The 22,601-nt window shown below is 31.7% G+C and overlaps 2 protein-coding genes across 2 annotated transcripts in view; both read right to left on the bottom strand.

The window, feature by feature from the left end:
* LOC121126087 (venom peptide isomerase heavy chain) overlaps positions 1–22,601 on the bottom strand; it is a 157,000-nt gene that overhangs the window by 109,776 nt on the left and 24,623 nt on the right. The window lies entirely within an intron of this gene.
* LOC121126257 (uncharacterized) overlaps positions 1–22,601 on the bottom strand; it is a 119,559-nt gene that overhangs the window by 74,962 nt on the left and 21,996 nt on the right. The window contains exon 4 of the mRNA XM_071891765.1: positions 12,650–12,759. Coding sequence (XP_071747866.1) covers positions 12,650–12,759 — 110 coding nt within the window. The remainder of the gene's footprint in view (positions 1–12,649; positions 12,760–22,601) is intronic.

Below are 22,601 nucleotides of genomic sequence, written 5' to 3' on the forward strand. Positions count from 1 at the left end.
TATTACATAAATATTTATGTAATATTGGGACAAATGAACCAATTGTCGAAGGTTCTTTTTTTACAAGATTAATCCCCATAACTTTTTGGGGTTTCAAAGTACGAAAAAAATCTTGGTAGTTTTGTGTTTCTATTTACAATTAAAATAAATGATATTAACTTCTTTTTTTCAAAAATTAGTGCACAACAGTATTTTGGAATTTAATTGGCAAATTTCAATTTAACAATTTTTGATAAAATATAAGATGAACTCCTCATCGAGACCAATATTTTTGATCTTATATTTTGGTAAGTTATTTTTTAAGTTCATAACACTACTTTTTTTAAATTAATAATTATGATTTGATAAAAAATACAGGCGCTATATTATTATGTTTTTCCACACCAAATGTGTCTAAATATTAAGAAGAAATCAATAATTAATGATTGTCAATGAAATTTCTCACTCCCTCCTTTGCCCAGGAAACCCCAGGTAAACCTTTGCCAGCATATACATATTTCTCATCTAAGAAATAACAATATAGTTAGTGATGAAAATCTTGTGTATTTTGGGCATATTAAAAAAAAGAAACAGAAAATGAACATGGTAACCTTGAGAATTTGAAAAAAAATTTGGAGGCGACCAGCTTACTTGTCTTGATGTTAAATTAGATCAGCTCTGACAAGGAGGATGGAAGGAAATAACAAGGCAAAGGCAAGAATTACTCCTATGTTTATCCTCAATTCTACTCTGTGTCAAATAAGGCCAATCGAGGCCTGAGCATTTACATCTCGTTCCAAGAGATCTTTTTCTTTATTCACACTACTTACAAGCTGCTACTTGACTTTGTTTCTAAGATATCTTCAACTAGTCAGAATTCTCTGGTGGAGTTATGCCTGCCCGGAGAAGTGCAGCTATCTTGATCCGAACCTCTTTTTCTGACCTCATTATTACCTTGAGATTTACGTTCTATGCAGAAAAACAAACATTAACTCAGCAGTTTCTGACATAATTTCAAGCTTTGTAATTGGATCACATCAATTAAAGTTATAAAAGTTTAGATAAGTGCTTCAATTTTCTTGCAACGTCTGGTACAGTGTAGAAGGTGAGAGCTCAAAAGTTAAAAACTTTTAAAAACCCCTTTCACTTCTACATATTTTTATTTTGTGCCATTTTATGGCAAACTTTTGAAGCAAAAGCTTGTAATTTAACAATTTTATACACTTTTTTTCAATATAATTGGGACGAACAGAAGCACAGCTGACCTTAATGAAATCTGAGGACAAATTGTTCCACTCCATAGAGATCAAGGCATCTACATTAGAATGAGAAGCTTGTTCGTCTTGCCTCCAAGACACAACAAACAGCGAAATCCAGGGGTTCACGCCAGGTGAGAAAAAAGGCAAAAAGTCAGCCATCTTCTCCCTGCATAAATGCTGCACCTTCTTGGACGTGTTTGCCGAGGCGCCGTCTTGGGTAAACACATAGTTACCCTGGCGAACGTGCTCTACCTAAGGGCCTTGTAGAAGACGTCCGTGTTGACTTTCTCGTTGGCCTTGAAGAAGTAGGGAGGTATCTTACTGCTGACGGACGCCACGACCCCGAGGATCTGTGTGATTGGTCCTGAAGATTCCCTCGACCTGAGCTCTTGATTCAGGGAAAGAAGTGATCGTTTCTTCTGTTCAATCCAGCATCCACTTGGGTGCTGAGGAGATTGCACACCCTCTGCCATTTTGCTTGTTGCTCAGACATTTTTGATCGCACAAAATCAAAACAAACCCCATTGTAGCTTTTTGTCAGACCTTCCGAATGGCACCAAGTATAAAATTGTCAACTTTTAGAACTGAGACTAGAAGATTCTAATTTAATTTTTGATTCCTCAACCTTTAGACTTTAATTTAAAATGCTATTAGTTTTTTAAAATGCAACTAATAGTTCAAGAAAATATAGAAAGATGATTTCAAGTAAAGCAGTCCCCTAGGTAACAGTTTATCTTAATAAATGCAAAATATTTTGTTTTGAAAGGATTATAAGAAAACATATGTACATTCACCCCAAAAAAACAAAAATAAAAAACACCAATATTTATACATCAATGAACCGTGTGGTTACCACGCGTAGTAACATAGATGAGATTAGAACGCAATTTCTCTGGTTTTTTTAAGTAAAAAATATCCCTTGAAAAAGCATTTTTAAAAGGTTTTTTTTATTTGTCTAAAATTGTATATTTAAAGGAAATTCATGCACATCGATGAACTCAATATGACGGGGAACATTTGTATGAGGAAATTATTACTGATAGAAAGCTTACACTTCAAAAGAGAGGCTCAAAAATTCAGGATATTAAGTTTTAGATGTTCATTTACTATCAAACCATTCTATCCTAGTGGGTATGACGTAGCGTATTCAATACATATTATTGTTCTCTATTAGCTGAATTGCTAACGGAATTAGGGAAATGTAAAGAAAGCCAGAGGAAGTTGCAAGACTGTTTGTTTTTGACTCAATTATCTGAGCCTATTCGCTTCCGAATCCCCACAAATTGAAACAGCGTACCAATACCCAGCGATCCATTAAAATCTGAACACTTTAAATTTGAAACTTCAACAAGAACTAATTTATGAATTAACAATATAATTTCATCAAAATTAATACAATATATAGATGTGTGTAAGAGCTCCCTTAATCATTAATCTAACTGTCCTTATCGGCAATTATTATGTCCTCAAGGCAGCAGTGGAGGACCTGGTACCCGTTGCAGATGTAGTCCTCTGTCATGGTGCTCCAGTGCTGGCGTACAGTTGCTACGAAGGCCTCGGTGTTTGGATAACAGATCCTTCAGGCCTTCCCCTCGACATGCTAAATGTGTAGTTGAGGAACTTGGCTTTGGGGGGCAAAAATTAACTAAAAGAGTTCAAAAAAACCTCAAAAGACTCATTTAAAAGAGTCTGGCAACAAAAGGGTACGAGTTTTTTTATTGCTGGTGTCAAAAGTGGCCTCTCCACCCTCACAAGGATCTTTGCACCCACTTTTTTGAAAAAATTCCGTACAGTCTGGCGTAAAACCCCGCCGATCTCTTGTATGGGCCCTCATAGACTTGAGGGGATTGGCCTGGGTTAATTTCTTTAACCTTTTCGGGTCTAATTTGATCTTTTTGACAGAAACCTTCTTCTTTTACAACATTTCGAACTTACTGACGTCCTTGAAACGCATATCTACATACTTTGGGTGCAGTGAATGGAAATTCGTCTATCACGTTCTTATGATATTTTTACTAGTACGTCAGCTCTAGAATTCAGGTTTGTTACGTTTTGTAACTAATTGTTTATTTTTTAATAATAAATCTCTCAACAACTTTCATAGATGATTGTATTAGTAAGCGTTCATATTTCAAAGGACCCCCTGGTAGACATGGTTTGACGTCAAAATATTTTCTGATCCAACATTTTTTTTAAATAATTAGATGAACCTATATCCATGAAAGCATTAAACTTATTTTTTTATTCTTATTCATTTCCAATTTGGATACAATATCCCAAAAAAAAAATCTCAACTTAATATTTATTAGTTGCATTACAGTAACAAGACGTTTTTTTGGCCTTCTGACAGATTATTATGTAGATGTAATAATTTATGAATACGTTGTTCAATCATCTGATTTTATCCCTTGTCTGTGTTTTATTTAATTCATCAAAAATCTCGCTTGTTAGAAAAAATTTATTAAATTAAAAATAGTTAATATATCAATTTTTAGTGGAGAAAATGGAAGAATGCCCCATTACACTATGGGTCATTCACAATAACCGTATTATTGGAAGTTGAGTCTTAAGGTCGATTATTGGTGGAGTATTGGTCTAAGAGTCAAAGTGGAACCATGAATGCATACTCCACTTATCCACAAAAAACGATTAGAACAATATGGAAGTGTTCATTGGGCAAGGAGGCATATTTCTACGTTGCCCGTTCCTTCACCATAAATCGACCTATTATTGAGGGATGCATCCATTACATACGGGTAATGTTATTTTTTACAATATGAACATTTAAAAAAAATAACATCAATTTTAATAGAAGATAAACTTGACAAGCTTTTGTAACAAATGAATGTTAAATTGGATTTTTCAAATAACGTAATGACCAGAGAGGCAACCATTGCTTTCCACTCGATGTACAAAGTACATCTGTAATACCAGATGCATTCATTAACGCATCAAAGTGTGATTAATCTGTGTAGTAAAGATTCCTATGCTACCAAAAAGTGAACAACAATATATTTTCAGTTCCCTATTTTTATCTGATTACTTCATATAAAATATTAGAGTAAAAATCAAAATTTTTATATGTTTATTCAACACCCATAGGTTGTCGGTAAACTTTGCCACTGTCCTTTAAAGGTTGGTACTAAGTAGAACAGGGATGTTTTATTACAAAAAAACCAGCTCCATTTATGTGTGAAACTTGGGACTTTTTAGGACATGATATATTTATCTATAACAGTTCCAAAAAAAAATCTATGAAACATTTTCATTGATCTAGATAAACGACCTGTACTGTGGACAGCTTTAAATATGATTATGGCTTCAAAAGACTTATTGTTCATTACTTGGGACTCATAAATTGTAAGTATGGATATCATTTCTTTTACGAGCAGACAGATGGACATATAACAAAAAATTAGAAATGATAGCAGTCTTTCCTCTTTTTGAGCACAAAAAAAAACATTTTTTTACCTTAAAATTTCAAATCTTTGAATCTTAAATAATTTTAAAAACCAGTGAAAATTTATATGTGATGTCTCTAATCTCTAAGGAAAAAATGGCGATCCTCAAAGGATAGTACTTCTCAAATTCATAAAATAATTTCCACCCTATTGTATATTTATATACATACAGAAGCATTAAATGCAATACTTAAAGCAGACTTGCTGCATTTATCCTATTATGTAATTAAGTAAATGCGGTTTTACTATTTCAATCATAGGTCTTTGTCTATCATAGGTAATGTATTATATATCTACTACAAAAGTGTCAAATATGAAATACATTTACGCAAACATGTAACCCGTTAATACAAAAGCCATCTATAATGAATTGCCTCAAAATGGGGAGTGGATTATATTTGTATTCTTATACGAATTATTGTTCATATCTACTAAAAACTATTCTTATTAACTATTTGGATCTGTAGCAAATTGCACTTAAAATAGCCAAAATGAATCATGAGAAATGGATAGATTTTATTATTGATTGGGTCATTTTGGGGCTAATATAAGTTTCTTAGATAAAATATATGTAGGCTTAAAACTTTAGCTATATTCATTGCGTCTCGTAAATTATCCAAAAAATTTTAAAAGTAAGGATATAATTGACTCAAATATGTTTAAAAACTATTAACTTGTATGTATGTATATATATGAAGTTAACCCTTTGTGAATGAAAGCCCTTATTGTAACGCAGTTAGTAAATTGAGTAAAAAAGAAACCCAAAAATTAATAAAAACGTATTTAATTATATGATATTAGATTGGAACAAATTATTATTATTTTCTAGTTTAATTTTTGTATCAATTTCAAACTACTCCATTCATTTTGTAAGCAAAAATATCAATTAAAATGAAACATGAGTATTAGTTAAATAAGTAAAAACACTTGAATAAATATATAAAACATCGAAAAAAGATAAATGATTTTTTTTTTTTTAAATAAATAACGACATGGTTTGAGGTTTTAACAAGATATAATTTGTTTTTCTGATAGTACAAACATAGACATTTGGTTTGATGTATGAATATTTTTTGGAATATTAATTAACTTATGCAAATTTTGGGAATTAAAGAAGTCCCATTCATTTTGATGGGATAGCATGTATTATATAAAATAACAGAAACAATTTGATTTATCCCTTACAATGTAAAAAAATGGGAATACAAGCAATCAAAAGGAAAATAAAGGAACGACTTTTAAGTAAAACTTTTAATTAAAGTCTCATAACTTCGATTGGAAAATCATAGTATATACGAATAAATCTTACATAAGGCCCTATCGAAAAAGCATTTATATAAATATCTTGGGGTGTATCACAACCCAGTTCACTAACGGAGGATTAAAAAGAAAGAATAGGAGTTTCTCCTTTTAGTGTTGCACTCAACATAAAAGCAAGCGTAAATGGTTTTTATCTAAATTAATTGTGGATTGCATTTGTATCCTTATACAGCCTATTTTTAATTTGGAATAACATGAACGGAAATCATAGTTATATTGTATTGCAGCGTATGAATCTTCATTTATTTTTTTCTTGGGCCGGAGTTCGAGCTATTTGTTATACTCACAGTAAATGGAACAAAGTAACAGCAAAAATTACCTTCTAAAACAAACACTCCAAATAATCAACACCCATATATTTAAAACAACAAAAATTTTAAAATCCCAAAATAAAGTATTTACATATGTAAAATTAGTGCATCATTTAAAATAGGCGATTCATAGTCAATAAAACTTCCATTCAGAGCTTTTAGTTTTTTGTCAATCGATTATATTTTATAAATTGTAGACACAAATTTCAGTGGAATAATAATAACAACTCTCATGAACTCCGACGACAAGGAGATATCCCCCCTCCCATTCAAAAATTCCCAAATATTGTCTACGTCTCAGGACACTTCAGGAATAAATTAATATCATTCAATTATTTATCCTCATACACCCTAGAAATACTTTTACCATTATTTTTCAAACATTTATTTGTAGGCAACGAATCTGTAATGAGCCTATAATTTATAATTTAGCCACCATGTGGAATGTTAAATCTGAGGTCTTTGAATTTTTTTAGAATCACCTTGGCACATTTGTTGATTCCTCAACTCATCTTGAAATTTTTGATAAGTCTCAAACCAAATGGTGTAGGTGAGGCTATTTGGTTCTTGATCCTCTCCTTCGACATAATTTTTAGTGAGTCGAAAAATAAATTCATAGATCTTTCGAAAAAAAATAACAACGTATTTTTTTTAAATGCGTACACATTTATCCAAATGAGAACATCACTTTGTGGCTCATCCAATTTTAAGTCCCCCACATCAAATATATTTATCTTCTTTTTTTTTTTTTTGGCAAACTGGTCAAATGACAATGTGTCTGTTTGACATAGTGGTCCTTTGACATTTTTTTTTTTTTCGTTCGGTAAAATGTCCCATCCATCTATGGTAAATGGTATTGGACTTGTCTTTTGTTTCTGATTCTTGTTCAAGGTTATTTTTGAATGTATTTTTGGGTGTGGTTCCTTCAAGCCCAAAATATATTAAATATATATTCAACTGAACTTATGATGTATATTGGAATCGATATCTGCTCCGTCTATATTGATTGTCAAACATTAATGTATACAATTTCAAAAACAGTGCTGATGTCATTGTATGTTACGAACATATAAATTCTTTTAGAGTTCAGTCATGCATCTTTTTTTATTTTTACTCGAAATAAAATAAGTTAGATATATATACAGGGTGGTCATACGGTCTTCATTTATCAATAGTAATCTAAGGAAAACGGGGAACATTTCATTTTTGCTTATGTATTCCTGGTTTTAGATCAGAAAACAATAAATAAATTATCAGTCTCCATTCCAGTCTCTGCCAACGGTCCTTGCACCTTCTCATCGCTAACACTGGCGCAGAGGAGATTCCTCACGTGTTGCCTTTTTATACTTGGAAACATCAGACTAAAAAAACTTGTAATTTTTTTTTTTTTAATCGTCTAATTATAAAAAGACAAATGTATTAATTGATATTAGTACGTATGTTGTTAAACAGGAGTGCCATTTAAAGAATGAAGCAATTAATTCTTAGATTATCTTCTTGCTATTATTGTCTTATTACGTCATGAAAGGAATAGATTATCCTGTACTACATAGGCAGTTTGAAAAGTGTCAAAAATTTTGGGTTTCAAGACAAACAAGCTTTTGGTTATTAGCCTACCTACTTTTGAGTACTTATTTAAATACTAGGCGGGCAAAAATGCAAAGTACTTCGTACTTAAATTATTCTTAATATATTTGTGCGGAAATCAATCAAAATACAGAGTCCTTCTGAGAAGGTAGATCATCTTTTATATACTTGAGTATGCGTAGAATAAGCTCTTGCGTCCAAAAATTAAGACTAAAATTGAATTTATAGCATCTTACGTCCTCCTTACTAAGAAAAGGTAAAAAAATAACTCATAGTTATAGGTAGGGGAAAAATTAATTTCTCACGTTTTGCTTTCTTTTAATACTTTATAAGAAGTGTTATACTCATCCGGGAAATACGAAATTACTTTCCCCAACCTAATATTTACCTTCGCCAACGAAGTTGGACGGAGTTTATGTTTTTTTAGATGTTTGATTGTAAGTTAGTTTGCTTGTTACTTGTTAGTTACCAAGATAACAACAAATGTTACGGATCAATCATCCTCAAGCTTCGTCCGAAGATTATAAATGATTAAAGTAGGAGGCCATAGCTTTGGATCATATTAAGAATATTTAACCCAATTTGAAATTAGGACGGAGGCATGGCAATCTACCGAATACTCATTCTTATTATGTTCTTGTAGTCTTAAAAAATTTTTGAGACTAAGTCAGGGGTTTTGTTGAAAAGTTAACTAGCAAAGCTTTAAATAAATCACGCCATTGCATTTCCTTCTTTTTTTTTACTACTCAAAAGGTTAACGGGGAGTAAGTTGCATTGTCTTTAAAGATATTGGCTGTAAGCTGACCAATGACATAACGGTAAAAGCGAATAAGAGAAAATAATTAATACCATTCTTCTTGAATAAAAATGATGTCAACTAATATTTTTATTTTACACGCCCCGGGAATGTAGTTTTATTTACGTCTCTAAAAATAATCCTCCTTTGCCATGGGCTACGTCTGTCCAACGAGCCTATATGGAAGAACCATTTCTTAACGTTCAGTAACCTCTTTTTATGCCATTACTCGCAATTTTTTTTTCATATTTCATCATTGTTTATCGATATATAAAAAAATACTATGAATATCAATATTTCAAATATTAAAATAAAGAAATTATGGGTAGGAACGAAAAATTTAATAAATATTGTGAAGCTACCAAATAAGTAAAATAGGTAGTTATTCGTTGATTTCTACAAGCATCCACTTTAATATTTTCATAATTGAATAAAAAAATAACATTGTTCCTAAAAATATCAAAGTAGAGAGGAATACAAAATTTAATTAAATTATTTTGATGAATAAAGGAACTTGAAGCTCCTAATGAATTTACAAACTAAGATTTACCTACACCATATCCATGCATATATTATCTTATTTTATTCCTGTGACACTTATTCAGTTAATGTGTGTTCCGAATTTCCAATTTTTTTTAAATCAAAGTCCTTGTCCATGTCTAAGAACAATAGCATTATTTTTTAATCAGTCAAAATTACAAGATTTTGACTTTATTAAATTGTGATTTTTTCAGTTGCTCTCTAGAAATGGAGAATTCATTTAATTTAAAAAAAAAACAACTGAGTAAGTATGCCATTTTTTTTTTTTTTTTTGTTTCATACCGGGTAAAACTTTTTTTTTTTTAACAATACAATATAAAAAAAAGTATTATGCTATATTACAGTATTTAGATATAGTCGTGGACTTGACTTAATCTGAGTTACTGTAAGATGAATATTTCAAATACTAAGTTTAGTTATTAAAAGTATGAACGATTCCAGTAATAAACAATTATACAAAAAGTAAAGAATAAACATTATTTTTCATGGAGGCAACGAGGCCAAGGGTGTCTCATTTGCTCCATGCCAAAGCGAGTTTTGACGAGAACATAAAGGTCGTAGGCTCTCCCAAAGTCTTGTTTACAAGATTTAATATATGGTGGGTTTAGGTCAGAGCATTGAAAGATCCGGTGGCAGCGGTAGATGCCGTAAAATCGGGATCATTTGAGAACACTGCAATCACCAAAGGCCCGGTCAAGTCAATTAGGCAACATGCCAAGGCTTTCTATGTCTTTGATTGGGATGTGAGGAAATGTCTTCAGGATTTACGGAAGGTCTCTTATTTACAACGACATCGGCAACTGCTTTCAACATCAAATCAGGCTATCTAGGTCAAGAGAGACCAGAATTTGTTTACTTGGTTAAGCCATAATTTGTCAATAGCTCGTATCTGCTCACAGAGTGTTCCTTACTCGACTATTCCATTTTGGTAGTAATCAAGAAGAGAGTCCGTGTTACTCCTCACAGAAATGGGGATGGCTTTAAGGCCATATCTGAGACCTTTATCAAGAATTGGCCATTTTAAGCTCAGGATAGAGGTCATACTAGCAGACAAGGGAAATCATTTTAAAAAATGGAAAGATGTATCAACAAAACAGTAATGGTAAAGCCTTAATGTGTACTCCTTTCCATTCCTGAAAATGTTTACGATGTTTTTTTTACGAAAGTCCAAGATTTTACATAATTTTTTTTTAAATAATGAAATAGTAAGTTGCAGACATAACACAAATTTGATATATAAAATCTAAAATATGACCGTGTAAAAGAGTCCTCGTAAATCAAAACTTGTATAGAATGCTTACTTTTTTTATATTGATAAAGTTAATAATTTTTTGATGGGGACCAATATAAAAAAAACGAAAAGGATTTTCCTTAAACGTAACTCTGTTTCACTCATACAATATATCTGACACTCGGCTACTTATCCTTTCAGTACCTTTACATTTTGTGAAAACTTTTTCAATTGAACAGATAAAACATTGCTCTCCAACAGTGTTTTCCCATGATTGTTTCCCAAGGGTAAATTATTTGTTAAGGTCTTGTAAAATACCAATGCATGAAAAAGTGCAGTTTTTACGATTTATAGGATGCAAAGTTCCATTAAGACTGCCAATCCGTGGGTAAGATCCTTAGGACTGTCAGTCCTTGGATTTTATCATATAGTTATAGATAGTTTATTAAGCCAAACAAGATATATTTTAAGAAAATGGCACACATCTCACAAAAAAGATTTATTTAATTAATATAATGTAGTATAAAATGAACATATAATACTTTTACTGAATTACATAATTTATTCTTTTACATAATGGTATAACAAAAAAGGAAGAAACCCCTGTATGACGTCACGAAAGATCAATTTTTCCTTCTTTAAGGAACAAAAAATGGACTGGAATGCAGTCCTTTCAGTTCTAAATAAGGAATGCCACAGTACTAATTATATGTAGCTCTTGTTTCTATGGTTCAAAAGCTTCTCAATCATTACTTGGATTGGAAAAGAAAAATCTTATGTACAGCCATACCTGGAGTGGTACATTAGTAAAATATTTTATGGAACAATTACACCGAGTGTTGTATTGAAAATTATACAGGGATCGAAGATGAAATTCGCACCCTCTTTCGCATTTACAAAAACCAAAATAAAGTCCATACTTTTTAATACTTTTATTTTAGATAAAATAAAGTCATTGTAGGCTAATGCGTTTTGAGTCTTACTGGATACATAAATGTTCCCATCCACGATCACAGTCACGATACGGCCTCTGATATGGAGCATGTATCCCTGGGCATGAATGCAAAAAGCTCTTTGATGTCAGCTATTAGACTTGCTTTAGTTTTATGGGGACGTCTGTTAGTGTCTGCCTCAGGGTATCGCCAGACAAAAGAATCCATACAATTAAGATCTGGACTACTCGGGGCCATAATTTTGACTGGTTTGTATCTTATAATTCTGGCATTTGAGATCATCGTTAACACATGTCCTAACTCTCTTGTCACTAACTTCAAGTTCCTTTCTAATTGAGACGAAGGTACTCTTTGTGGGATTGCTCAATGATGATGCACACCTTCTCGATGGACTCCCCGTCCCTGATCTTCCTGAAGCCCTTATGTGACCTCAAAATAGTCCTCCAGGGATTTTTCAAATCCTAGAGTTTCTTCGAGGTTTCCTTTATGTAATGTTATGTAACAGATATCACAGTTGCTGATTTGTCCTTGATTATTAATTAGACACCTAACTGCGTCACATATTGATACTGAATAGTTCACAAATAATAATAAACTTTATTTACCATTATACACCAGAAAATTGCTAGGAAGAAAATTTTGGTCTTAAAAAAATGACTTAGCATGTTCTTGGACTTGGTGTATTATAACATCGCAACGCAAATTATGTTGCTCTAGTTAAAAAAAATGGTCATTTACAATTGTCCTTTGTTGCAATCTCCTTGTCTTAGATATTAACTCTCTTGTGGTCTTTACTTTTTATGAACACTCATTGTCAAGATGCTCCGCTTTAAAAAAATTGTGTGTATTTGAAGTATGAGATAAATTGAATTACAAATAACTAATTAAAAAACTAATATATGTAAGTATGCCTCCATAAAATGTTCTTATTTCGTATTCACATTCCATAAGGCCTTAATCAAGTCTTACAAACTAAAATATTATTTATGATAACCGGGTAAATATAACCCATAAGTCATTTTTAGCAAAAATTTACCAATATAAAATGATATGTTATTTACATTTCTAATAATGAGGTCTATTTAGGAAAAGTAAAGAGATTTCAAATCTGAAAAATATCAATTATAGCTATTTTTCGTAATTGAAAACGGGTCATTTTGACGCGTAAGAAGACACAAGGGTTAGGGAATGAAAATTATTTATTTATTTTACCTGAATCCTTTATCGCTGAGAACTGTTGGAAATATGGCATATTGAGTTTGTCGCAGATCGAATCGCTGCGAGCTGGAATCGGAGCAATGGAAGTCCCTACGGGGTGCACACTACAGGGAGATACATAAATAATACGTATTACATTTAGTTATAATAATTTCTGAAATAAAAATAAGAAAAAATATATAGACATAATTAAAGAAGGTCTAGAACCATAAATAACAGAAAAGTTTTATTTTTAAGAGATATAAGTTTCTAAAGAAAATTACCTCTTTCGTTACGAATACTTACTAAAGTTTTATTTTTAAAGCCTTGAAAAAATAAAATAAAATAACTAGTTCAATAATAAATGTATCTATCTATAAATTTCAGGTTTTTACGAGATTTGTAGAAAACTTCATTGCCGAAGGGAATTTTGCAAACGGACACATTGCCGCGTTGTTAGGATTATCAGGATGATTTTCGTTTTAACATGCTTAAAAACACACCATTTCCATGACTAATACTCTTAATTATGATTAAAAACATTAATAAAGATTCATTCTTTGGTCGTATATATCAGAGTTATTTTTTAATGTAGATATTTTAACATTAAATATATTACATTCTTCAAATATTGAAGGAATGAAATTTTTATTTAAACAAATCTATACAACATATTCGTGGTGATATTGGTTTTATTTTCTTTGCCAAGGAGGTACTTTTCAATACCATTAGAGTAGCGTAGCTCGATGGAGAATGTACTCAGGAGAAATTATTCTCTTAACCGGTCATTCAAAGAGAAGAATATATACATCTTTTATATTTTCATGAAATATTATGCCATTGTGGGGGTTATCATGTTGATTTACAAGTTGTTGTTTTTTAACATGCCGAAAATGCTCTCAATTAACATACCCTTCAAAACACATTTTAGGAACATCATCTTTTTAATCCATTCATTATAGTTCTATGTTAAACCCTAACAACTTATTCTTAACAATGTCTGTAAGCGACTATAATATTTAAAAAAAAGTAAACTCAACTGGGAAATGAGAGTGTTGTAACCAAAACCATAGAACAACGCATAGGTTCAATTCTAGAACTATCTGTTGGTGGAAAATCACCCTCAGAGATCTCAAAAGTACTGGGATATAACTGTACTTTGGTGTACTGAGTGATCTAAAGAGGTACATCAAAAACTTCCACAAGGTTCCAATCAATAAAAGAGATCAAAATAACTGTTTGAGGTACCATTAAAAGTAGAAGAGAAAAGACGACCGGCCTTGCTTGTGAATATGAAAAGCAACCAAACCACCATGCACCACTTAGTGAAGCAAGTATTAAATCTTTGTGACTATAAGAGAACACATCGTTAGGGTTTGAAACCTCAGGATCGAGCAAATCGTGTGATCTAATTTTTTTTAAAGTGCTGCAATTTGGCCCGTGGAGCCTGATTGACCAATGTTGTAATTGAATATTAGATTGAAATATTAAGAAGTAACGACTAGTACAATTTTTTTTATACAAGTTGCAACATGTACACAACATATATAAGATAAAAATTTAGGGAGCCTTTTAAAACTACTTTTTGGTGTGGGAAGAGGGTCCTATTCTGAGGCTGTATATTTACAAGAGACAAAAAATTAAACATTTTCTTGATATGTGTTCATGATTATTTCATGTTGACACACCACATTTGTAAAATAATTTACATATTTTAAACATATTCAAATTTTACAGGTTGGATTTAAATGTCTCCTTAACTTTTTACTTAAGTCTTTCGATTATGTGTAGAATAAATTGGTGTGCTTATATTTTTTTATGTATACCATCATATATTTTACTTCTATCTCCTTCAAATAAAACATTTTATTACATCCAACGTAATTTGAGAATTACACACATTCAAACACACACTTTGTAATCTTGCTTGGGAAAGTGAGGACTGTGAATTGTAACATCTTACTTTTTGTAAAAGTTCTTTCCATTTCCATTTCTTTTGAATGGTTTTATATTAGGAATATATGAGGATTTTGTATGTATGTAAGCTTATGGATTTTAGAAATAAAGAAGAGCAAGGAAAAAATCTAATATTTGGAGCATAAATTTGAATTATTGAATCCAGGTTCTTTTGTCTAACGACGAACATTTAGCGCAGGTACAGTTAGTTATTTGGTATTATGGCGGCTAGGCAGAAGTGTTATTGGGCCAGGCAAAAAAAAATGCCATCGATCAACAAAGAAGTGTCCTTGTTGCCGTCTGCAACGTACGGGACAATGCCGAGATTGCAATCTTCTTAAAAATGGACTGGTCTTTTGTTTGGAGAATCAGGAAAAAAAGAGGAAGAATATGTAGGTGATTATGAATCAAGAGTGATTGGTGCTGAACACAATATGAGCTCAAACGGATAGAAGGATTTCATTGCCAAATTGCAAAAAATGATGGATGATGATCCATCTATCTTGGTCCTGTAAGATTATGGCAAGCCCTGGATCAAGGAAGTTACTACTAACAGGCCATTCGTCGTGGTACAAGAATTAGCTTAATGTCACACTGTAAAGAAACCTGGTTGACCTGTTTTATTTTTGACTTTGTTAGAACCAGTATTTGGCAAACAAGCCAACCAAACCTCAACACACTTGTGGGGTGCAATTGAGTTATATACCTAAAGATCCAAGTACACAAAATCGAAGCTGATGGCCAGAGTCCAAGAGGAATTCCGGAATCTACCAACAAAAAAAAAAACTGTCATAATTATCCTTACCCGTTTTTGAGGCCATTATTGATGCCATAGAGGATAATATTAATATTTTTTTATTTTAATTCAGCATTCATTTGTCATTGGTTTTTATTAAAGTCGGATTATTAGTTTAGGAGGAAATCATTTTTTTTTTTAAATTGTGTTCGTTGTTAAATTGAGGAAGCACCTCTGTACTTAGTGTTGCAGAAAATACGCGTAGAATAATAAATAAATAAAAAAACGAAATGAAACACGGTGATCCTGAGAATTTGAAGAATATTTTGGGAGAATGGCAGCTTAGCTTGTATGACGTCCCACTAAACTAGCTCCTAGAAGCTAACAGATGATCATAATAACCAGTGATGCAAAAAAAAAAAGAGATCTGTGGACATGGACTGGAATTACCTCAAATTTAATCATCAATTCTACTCTGAGCCTAATAAGAACATAAATTAATAATTCCTCTACAAATCATCATTGTTAGTCTACATCGATCATGAGCAAACTGCATGTATGATGACTTTAACCTTAAAAGTTATCTCCTGATGTATTAAAAAAAATGAAAACAGCTTTGGGAAATAATAAAAAATATTGCACAATTTGCCTTTGAAAAATATATTTGACTTAAAAGTCACCTGCAATTATTGGTAATTACAAGATAATACTCCTAATTTGAACCATAAACGTACCGGAGCTATGACATTATGGACGTCACAGCTTATTTTAAGACAGACGACCATTCAAGCTCAACAATATATGTAATGTGTCATTAAAACTTGATTTTTAATGACCTGGTCAATGTGTTCAAATTATTTATACGTTTATTATTTGAACACAACATTTCCTCTGTATATCCAGTGTTTAAAGTATGACATTACTTTAGATATATATAGGATACCCTGCACTAGGCCAACTGGTATTTTTCCTAGCCACAGGCTAGGTTGTCTGTCGAGCCCTATTTATAACTTACCAGAAAAATGAGCTCTTCCCTATTTTTATTTATTTATAAATGTTCTGACACATAAATTCTTCATTATCCTATCAAAGAAAATTCAACTTTTTATTGAATGTGTTTTATTGACGGAAAAAAGATAATAAAATAAAAATAACGATGATAGTTTACATAATTTCACAAAATATTTTAATAATTCCTTATATTGAGCTTTTTTATGGCTCTTAATATCATCTTCTTCATTTTTTATCTTTAACGAACGAATTCACATTTGATAAGAAATGCAATCATGAGATAAATGGGGAAATGCTTATTTTAGTATCTTAAATGTGCTTTAATATATACACTATATAGGGGTGTAGCAAAGGATTAATTATAATAGGCCTTTGAAATCCATGCTAAATTATTTTTCTAAGCCTAGTGATATTTTAAATACATACTTTTCAAATACGAATGTTTGTAATATGATGATATCATAAAATACCTGTTTTTGATATGTTTAACGCTTCATTTTGTGAAAATTTCTTTTAAAACTACGTTTGTGGGTTGGTTAAAAACCAAAAATATAACATGTTGAGTTAAATGATAAATAATTATATGATTAAAATAATTCCGTCAAATAATTTTGTATCCTTTTATTCAACTATTCTATTCATTTTGCACTTGTAAATATCATTTAAAATGTTATAAATAGAAAATGTAGAAAAAATAAAAAGATGGATTTAGTTATGTGTATCTCACGTTGTATAAGTGAAATCTATTTATGCTCCATAGGTTTAAAAATTTAATACGTTTAAGAAATCATAAGTACAACTTATCAATTAGAATAAGCGACATAATTGGTGCAAAAGATTCAAACCAAAAAATCGGTCCACGATTTGAGTACGATTAAATTTCGGTCTAAAAAAGCAGTCTGGACAAAAATATTTATCAAAGTCGGCCTTAAAAAAATTACAAAGTTGCTTTTATATAGTGGTACACATTATTTAAATTTTGATAAATCGAAAATCTATTTTTCGATTGTCTTCAAACTCGGTGAAAGACGGGTTTTGTGACTCTAGATTCCTTATTTAAAGTTTTGACTCAATTAAAAAAAAAAGAGAAAAAGGAAAACGGAAAAACAAAGGAGCAAAATTTTGAATTGTATATCACGCAACATATCCTCCATGGCCCTATACAAGGAGCTCGGGTGCAGCCGTATCACTGTTTATCATGCCAGAGACGTATTCCCAGCCCCCATGGTATTAGGCATATTTTTGAGGAGAGGAAGAATCGCCTCGACAGAGGCTGCCATTGAACTTTTAAAATTAATTGATTTGAGAGGGGCTGAATCAAGGATTCAAGAAAAGAAAAAAAAATAGATAAGAAAGTGCTAACTTGGGTCAAAGAAAAGTTTGAGAACAACTTTTTATCAATCAAATGGAGCTCCGTGTCATTGCACCACTAGGAGACAATCATTCCTGAGAGAAAACTACTGGAATTTTGGGACCTCCCCATGTGGCCTCTCTCCTCTCCAAAAGCGATTCCCTACTCTTCTCAGGAGTTTCCAGTTTCTAGAAGTCTCTGCATCAAGAAGGAGTGGACAATGCTCGCGTCTGACTACATAGTCAAGGCCTGCAAGGGATGAAGGCCTCGTATTGAGACAATTATTACTGCTGAGGGTTCAAATAATGAATAAAAGGTGTACTGAGGACTATTTTTAAATGGTTTTGTAAAATAAATATCCTCACGAAACCTCTTGGGTAACTCTTAACTCTTGAAAATTATGAAAATAATACATTGTGTACTGTACTACTAGATAAGATCACCCCAGTACCTACAATTAAACTTTAAAAAAATATCATTCTGCAGAGAAAAATATCAAGTTTTTTTGGGTATAATTTCTTGTTAAGCACAAATTAGACCAGCTGAAAAGCTTGTTGGCTGAAACATGAATAGCACTATAACAGTCAGCGTAAGGAAATCGTAGTGGGCAAATTAGAGCTTCATAAACTCAATAGAACTTGAAATAGATGTTGGTTTATTCAATATAAATTGATTCAAAATTTATCAGCATTCATAAACTATATTATTGGGTGACCAGTAATCTTGCCTCAGGATATTTTGTCGTATGTTATTACGCCTTGCAGCCAGTTTGCCTCAAGGGTATTTAGCCTTAATATATCAATAAATGGAGTTTATATGCCATTATTGTTTATTTTTGCTTGTAGTTACTATAAAATGCTTTAAGTATTATGAAAGTACACATTTTATTATTTGTTTTATTAAGATTTTAATGAGAGATTCTGTGAGGACATTATTATTACTAGATCATCTGAAAATATTACTCTAATAATTGCCCCAATACGAGGCCTAAGTCCCTTGAAGACCTTGACATTTAGTTAGGCTCAAGCTTGGTCCACTCCTTCTTGGACACCCTCCCCTTCAGAAACTCCTAGATAGAGTAGTCCAAAAGGGTAGCGTCTGAAGAGAAAGGCGACCAGATGTTTAAGTCCCAAATGTCAGGAAAATTGTATCTTAGGAAGGCCTGGGTTTAAGCGATGACACGGAGCTCCGTCTTGAGTGACAACAAAGTCATCCGCAAACTTTTCCCTCGCCCAAGGTGTTACTTTCTTATCCAGAAGTTCGATCCAAGAAGATCTTATCCGGAACTGTTCCTTCCTTTCTACAAAAATAGGAGGCAGACTTCGCCTGTGCTAAACTTTGCCTGCATTTTTGTTAGTCTTGAGAAAATTGAGAATATTATTTTCTCTTTCTAACCGTCTAAGCTTGCTCTGTTCAGGGAATAGATGTCTTGTTGTCCTTCTCTATGAAGTCTACCACTAGATAAGATCTATCCTGTATTAAAGTATGAATGCAATATATAATTTTACATTTCAATAAATTCAACATTGCACATTTGACTTTAATATACAGAAAAAATGACAAAGGTTTCTGCTCTACCAAGTGTCATATATGTTTTGCCTATGAGAATGTTTCTGCATGGGTTCAAAGATGTACTGTTCCTTTCTGTACAATGTAATTAGCAATGTAAGTAATGTTTATGTATCTTTTACCTCCTTTATTAAGATATACAGTCAAGTATATAAATATTTGTCTAAGACTGTTATTGGTAGAAAAAGAAAAAAAGGTGTAGACACCAGAAAAACAACAGAAGGAGGAATAAACAAAAGGTAGGAAATAAATTATAATGCAAGACGCATTCCTTCAAAGGATTTACAGAAAGAAGAAAAAAAGAACAAATAAAGATAAGAGTCTGTGTGAACAAATACGAAAATGAAGAAAAACCAAGACCCACCTTGTTTTTTAAAACTTTTATTATTCTTTCTTTCTCCCACTCCTGCCAAGAAGAAAAAAAGTTTTTCGGGAGTTTCATAATCCCTTAATAATGAGATTTTTGTGAATGTCAAAAAAAAAAAAAAAAAAGAGAGCTTTTTGTTAGTGTTGGTTTTTTGGTCCGAAAATAATATACCAATCTTCTCCCCCCCAAGAGTGTTATAGTTGTTTTTAGTGGATCAAACTCATTCTGTATTTTTTTTAAATTGGTGGATCACAAAAAGATAAAGGAAAAAATAAATGGCTTCAATCAATTGGTGGCAAGAAATAGTGTTGAGTCGATCCGTATTAAGGCCTGGGGACGACTACATTCCTGTCCAGTTCAGTCTCTGTCCGGTCCATTACAGTCCTAAAAAGGATGAAGGTATTAAATCAACCTTATCTCTCTTTTTTTAATCAGTTCTTGTACTCGCATTCCAGAGGACACGTGGCTTAAGGATTCTTTCCCAAGAAATGGGCTTAAGATGGACTTGACTAAATAAATAAGAACTGATACAAGACTAGGAAGGACTAATTCGTGTTTACTCATTCAAAAATCAGAGCATTTATAAAACTTTTATGATTTTAGTGAACCTAACTAAATTGGTCCTTTCAAAAAGATGGACCTGAACCTGTATCAAAGAAAAATAAAATGCCTCATTATTGTGCAAATCCATATTTACGACTGAAAACTGCAATTTGATTTTTTGGGAAAAAAATTATAAACTTCAATTTTGTAGAAAACAATTTCTAAAATTAAGTTTCAAATATAAGTTTTTCGTAGAAAAAATTCAAAAATCTATAGCTATTCAATTTGAAAAATTTAATTATATTTTACATTTTCTGGTGAGAATACCAAAATTCATTAATTTTTTGGGAAGGGGGGTTATAGCTCATCCATCCCCCTCCTACTATCAGACCGAAGGACCGACGGTCTTAACCCTTCTAGGAGGAACTGAGATTTTCTATACATCAAATTCTGTAAAACTTTCTGTAATTCCTGAGTAAAAACTTGAGAAGTAATGAAGAATTGTTAAAAATAATAAATATACATTTTGATCATAAATGAAAGTCAAATATTTTAACTATGACCATAACAAATTATAAATATATTGATGAGACACTCAACTAACACTGTTAATATTAACTTTTAAGCATAGGATATATTTTGTAGCATTCCGTTCAGCTCAAACAAGTTTATATTTTATAGCACTTTTATTGATTTAACGAGTACAAAATTGATTAAATATATACAATAGATTCTTGACTATTTGACAACTGTTTATAACGTAATACAATTTGTTTTATTTTTAAGACTTTACTCAAGTTACTTACTGGGATATAAAAACGGAGAGCTAAAGACAGATCCCAAGACTGGGCTGGAGCAAACAAGTTAGGACAATACAATACTAGCAAGAACTAATTCGTATTTGGGCAATCAAATTCAAAACATGAATAAGACTCTAATGGTTTTAGAGGATCTAACTAAATCAGGTCCTTTTCAAAAGTTCAATTTTAGCTGGTCTCTAAGAAAAATTCGGTCTTAATCAATCGCCTATAACACGTTGGTGTAACCGATTATATAGATGCATTATTTATGATAGATTAAGGTGTGTTTAAAGAATTAGTTAGCATGTCCAACATTAACTTCAGATATATCCCGTATCCTGGATTAAAATCCATGATTAAAAAGAAGCAATATCAAAATCTAATTTACATCGACATGTGTAGATTTTTAAATCAAAACGTTTGATGGTTTTTTCTTGTTCAGACGGGGAACAAAATGAGAAAGAAAAAATATCCAGGGTTATCTTTTGTCAATACGATACAGTCTAATATTAATATATTGAGACAAAAAATACGCAAATACATTATTGACAACAAGTACTGAATAATAATTACTTAGGTTGTAAAAATTGGGCCAGAATGTGCTGAATACAAACTGATTATGAGCCATTTTTTCTTTGTTTCTTCTCGTATGAAAGGTTGTGAGACACAAAAAAACTATCAACTTGGGATTAGTCCAACAAAAAACCTATGTTGATCAGTCTATTTCAAAAGTTGGTCTGGTTATTATTATGAAGCTAACTCCTAGCGTTAGATTGTCGGTCTGAAAATCCTGGATGAATCTGAGACTGTGAGGATTTTTAGTGAAAATAAATCATTAGGTATTTTCAATTGGTCTGGATTAGTTTCAAATCAAAGATCTGTGTGGATAACTTCGTCTCTGACCAATTTTTCTGCTTCTTTTCTCTTTATTATTGTTCGGATTGTTTGAATTAACTCTTTTTAAGCTGAACATTTTCAAACAATTATAGAATATTCTGTCAGAATATCCTAACTATCAACTGGTTTTGAGTTCAATTTTTGACTTTTTCTTTTCATATGAAAAGCTACGAAATACAGCAAAAATAACGGAATACAATCGGTCTTATTGAAAATTTGGTCTCGACCAATTCCATGGCTGAATTATTGATGAAGTCAGTTGGGTTTTTAAATTGTAAAGATGGAAAAACATTAATGTCATATAACTAAAGATAAATGTTTTGATATTTTTGTGTTGAATTTTGTTGTCAGGTATCAACATTATTTTCACCTAATCAGTGTTGGTTGGTTGCAAACATTAGTTCTTAATGATTTCGTAGTGAAGAAGTATTTGGACATAATTGGACACCACCAACAGATTTTGAGCCTTTTTTTCTCTGATTATTTTCTTACGAAAGGTTGTTTGATACAATAAAGTTAAGGAGATTGGATTGGTCTTACAAAAAGTCCGTCCAGATCAGTATTATTGAAAATTTATTATACACAGATTCTATAGATGACATATTGAGGACACAAGTTGTTCTTTCAAATTACGATCAAGGACCAACATTAAAGTCATATGGAATTAAATGTGTTGCATTTGTCATATTTTCTCAACTAATAAATCAGTGCAAGACGGGGAGACACATCTGTCCATA

This window comes from Lepeophtheirus salmonis, chromosome 11 (genome assembly GCF_016086655.4).
Source record: "Lepeophtheirus salmonis chromosome 11, UVic_Lsal_1.4, whole genome shotgun sequence".
In the NCBI taxonomy this organism is placed as follows: Eukaryota; Metazoa; Arthropoda; class Copepoda; order Siphonostomatoida; family Caligidae; genus Lepeophtheirus; species Lepeophtheirus salmonis.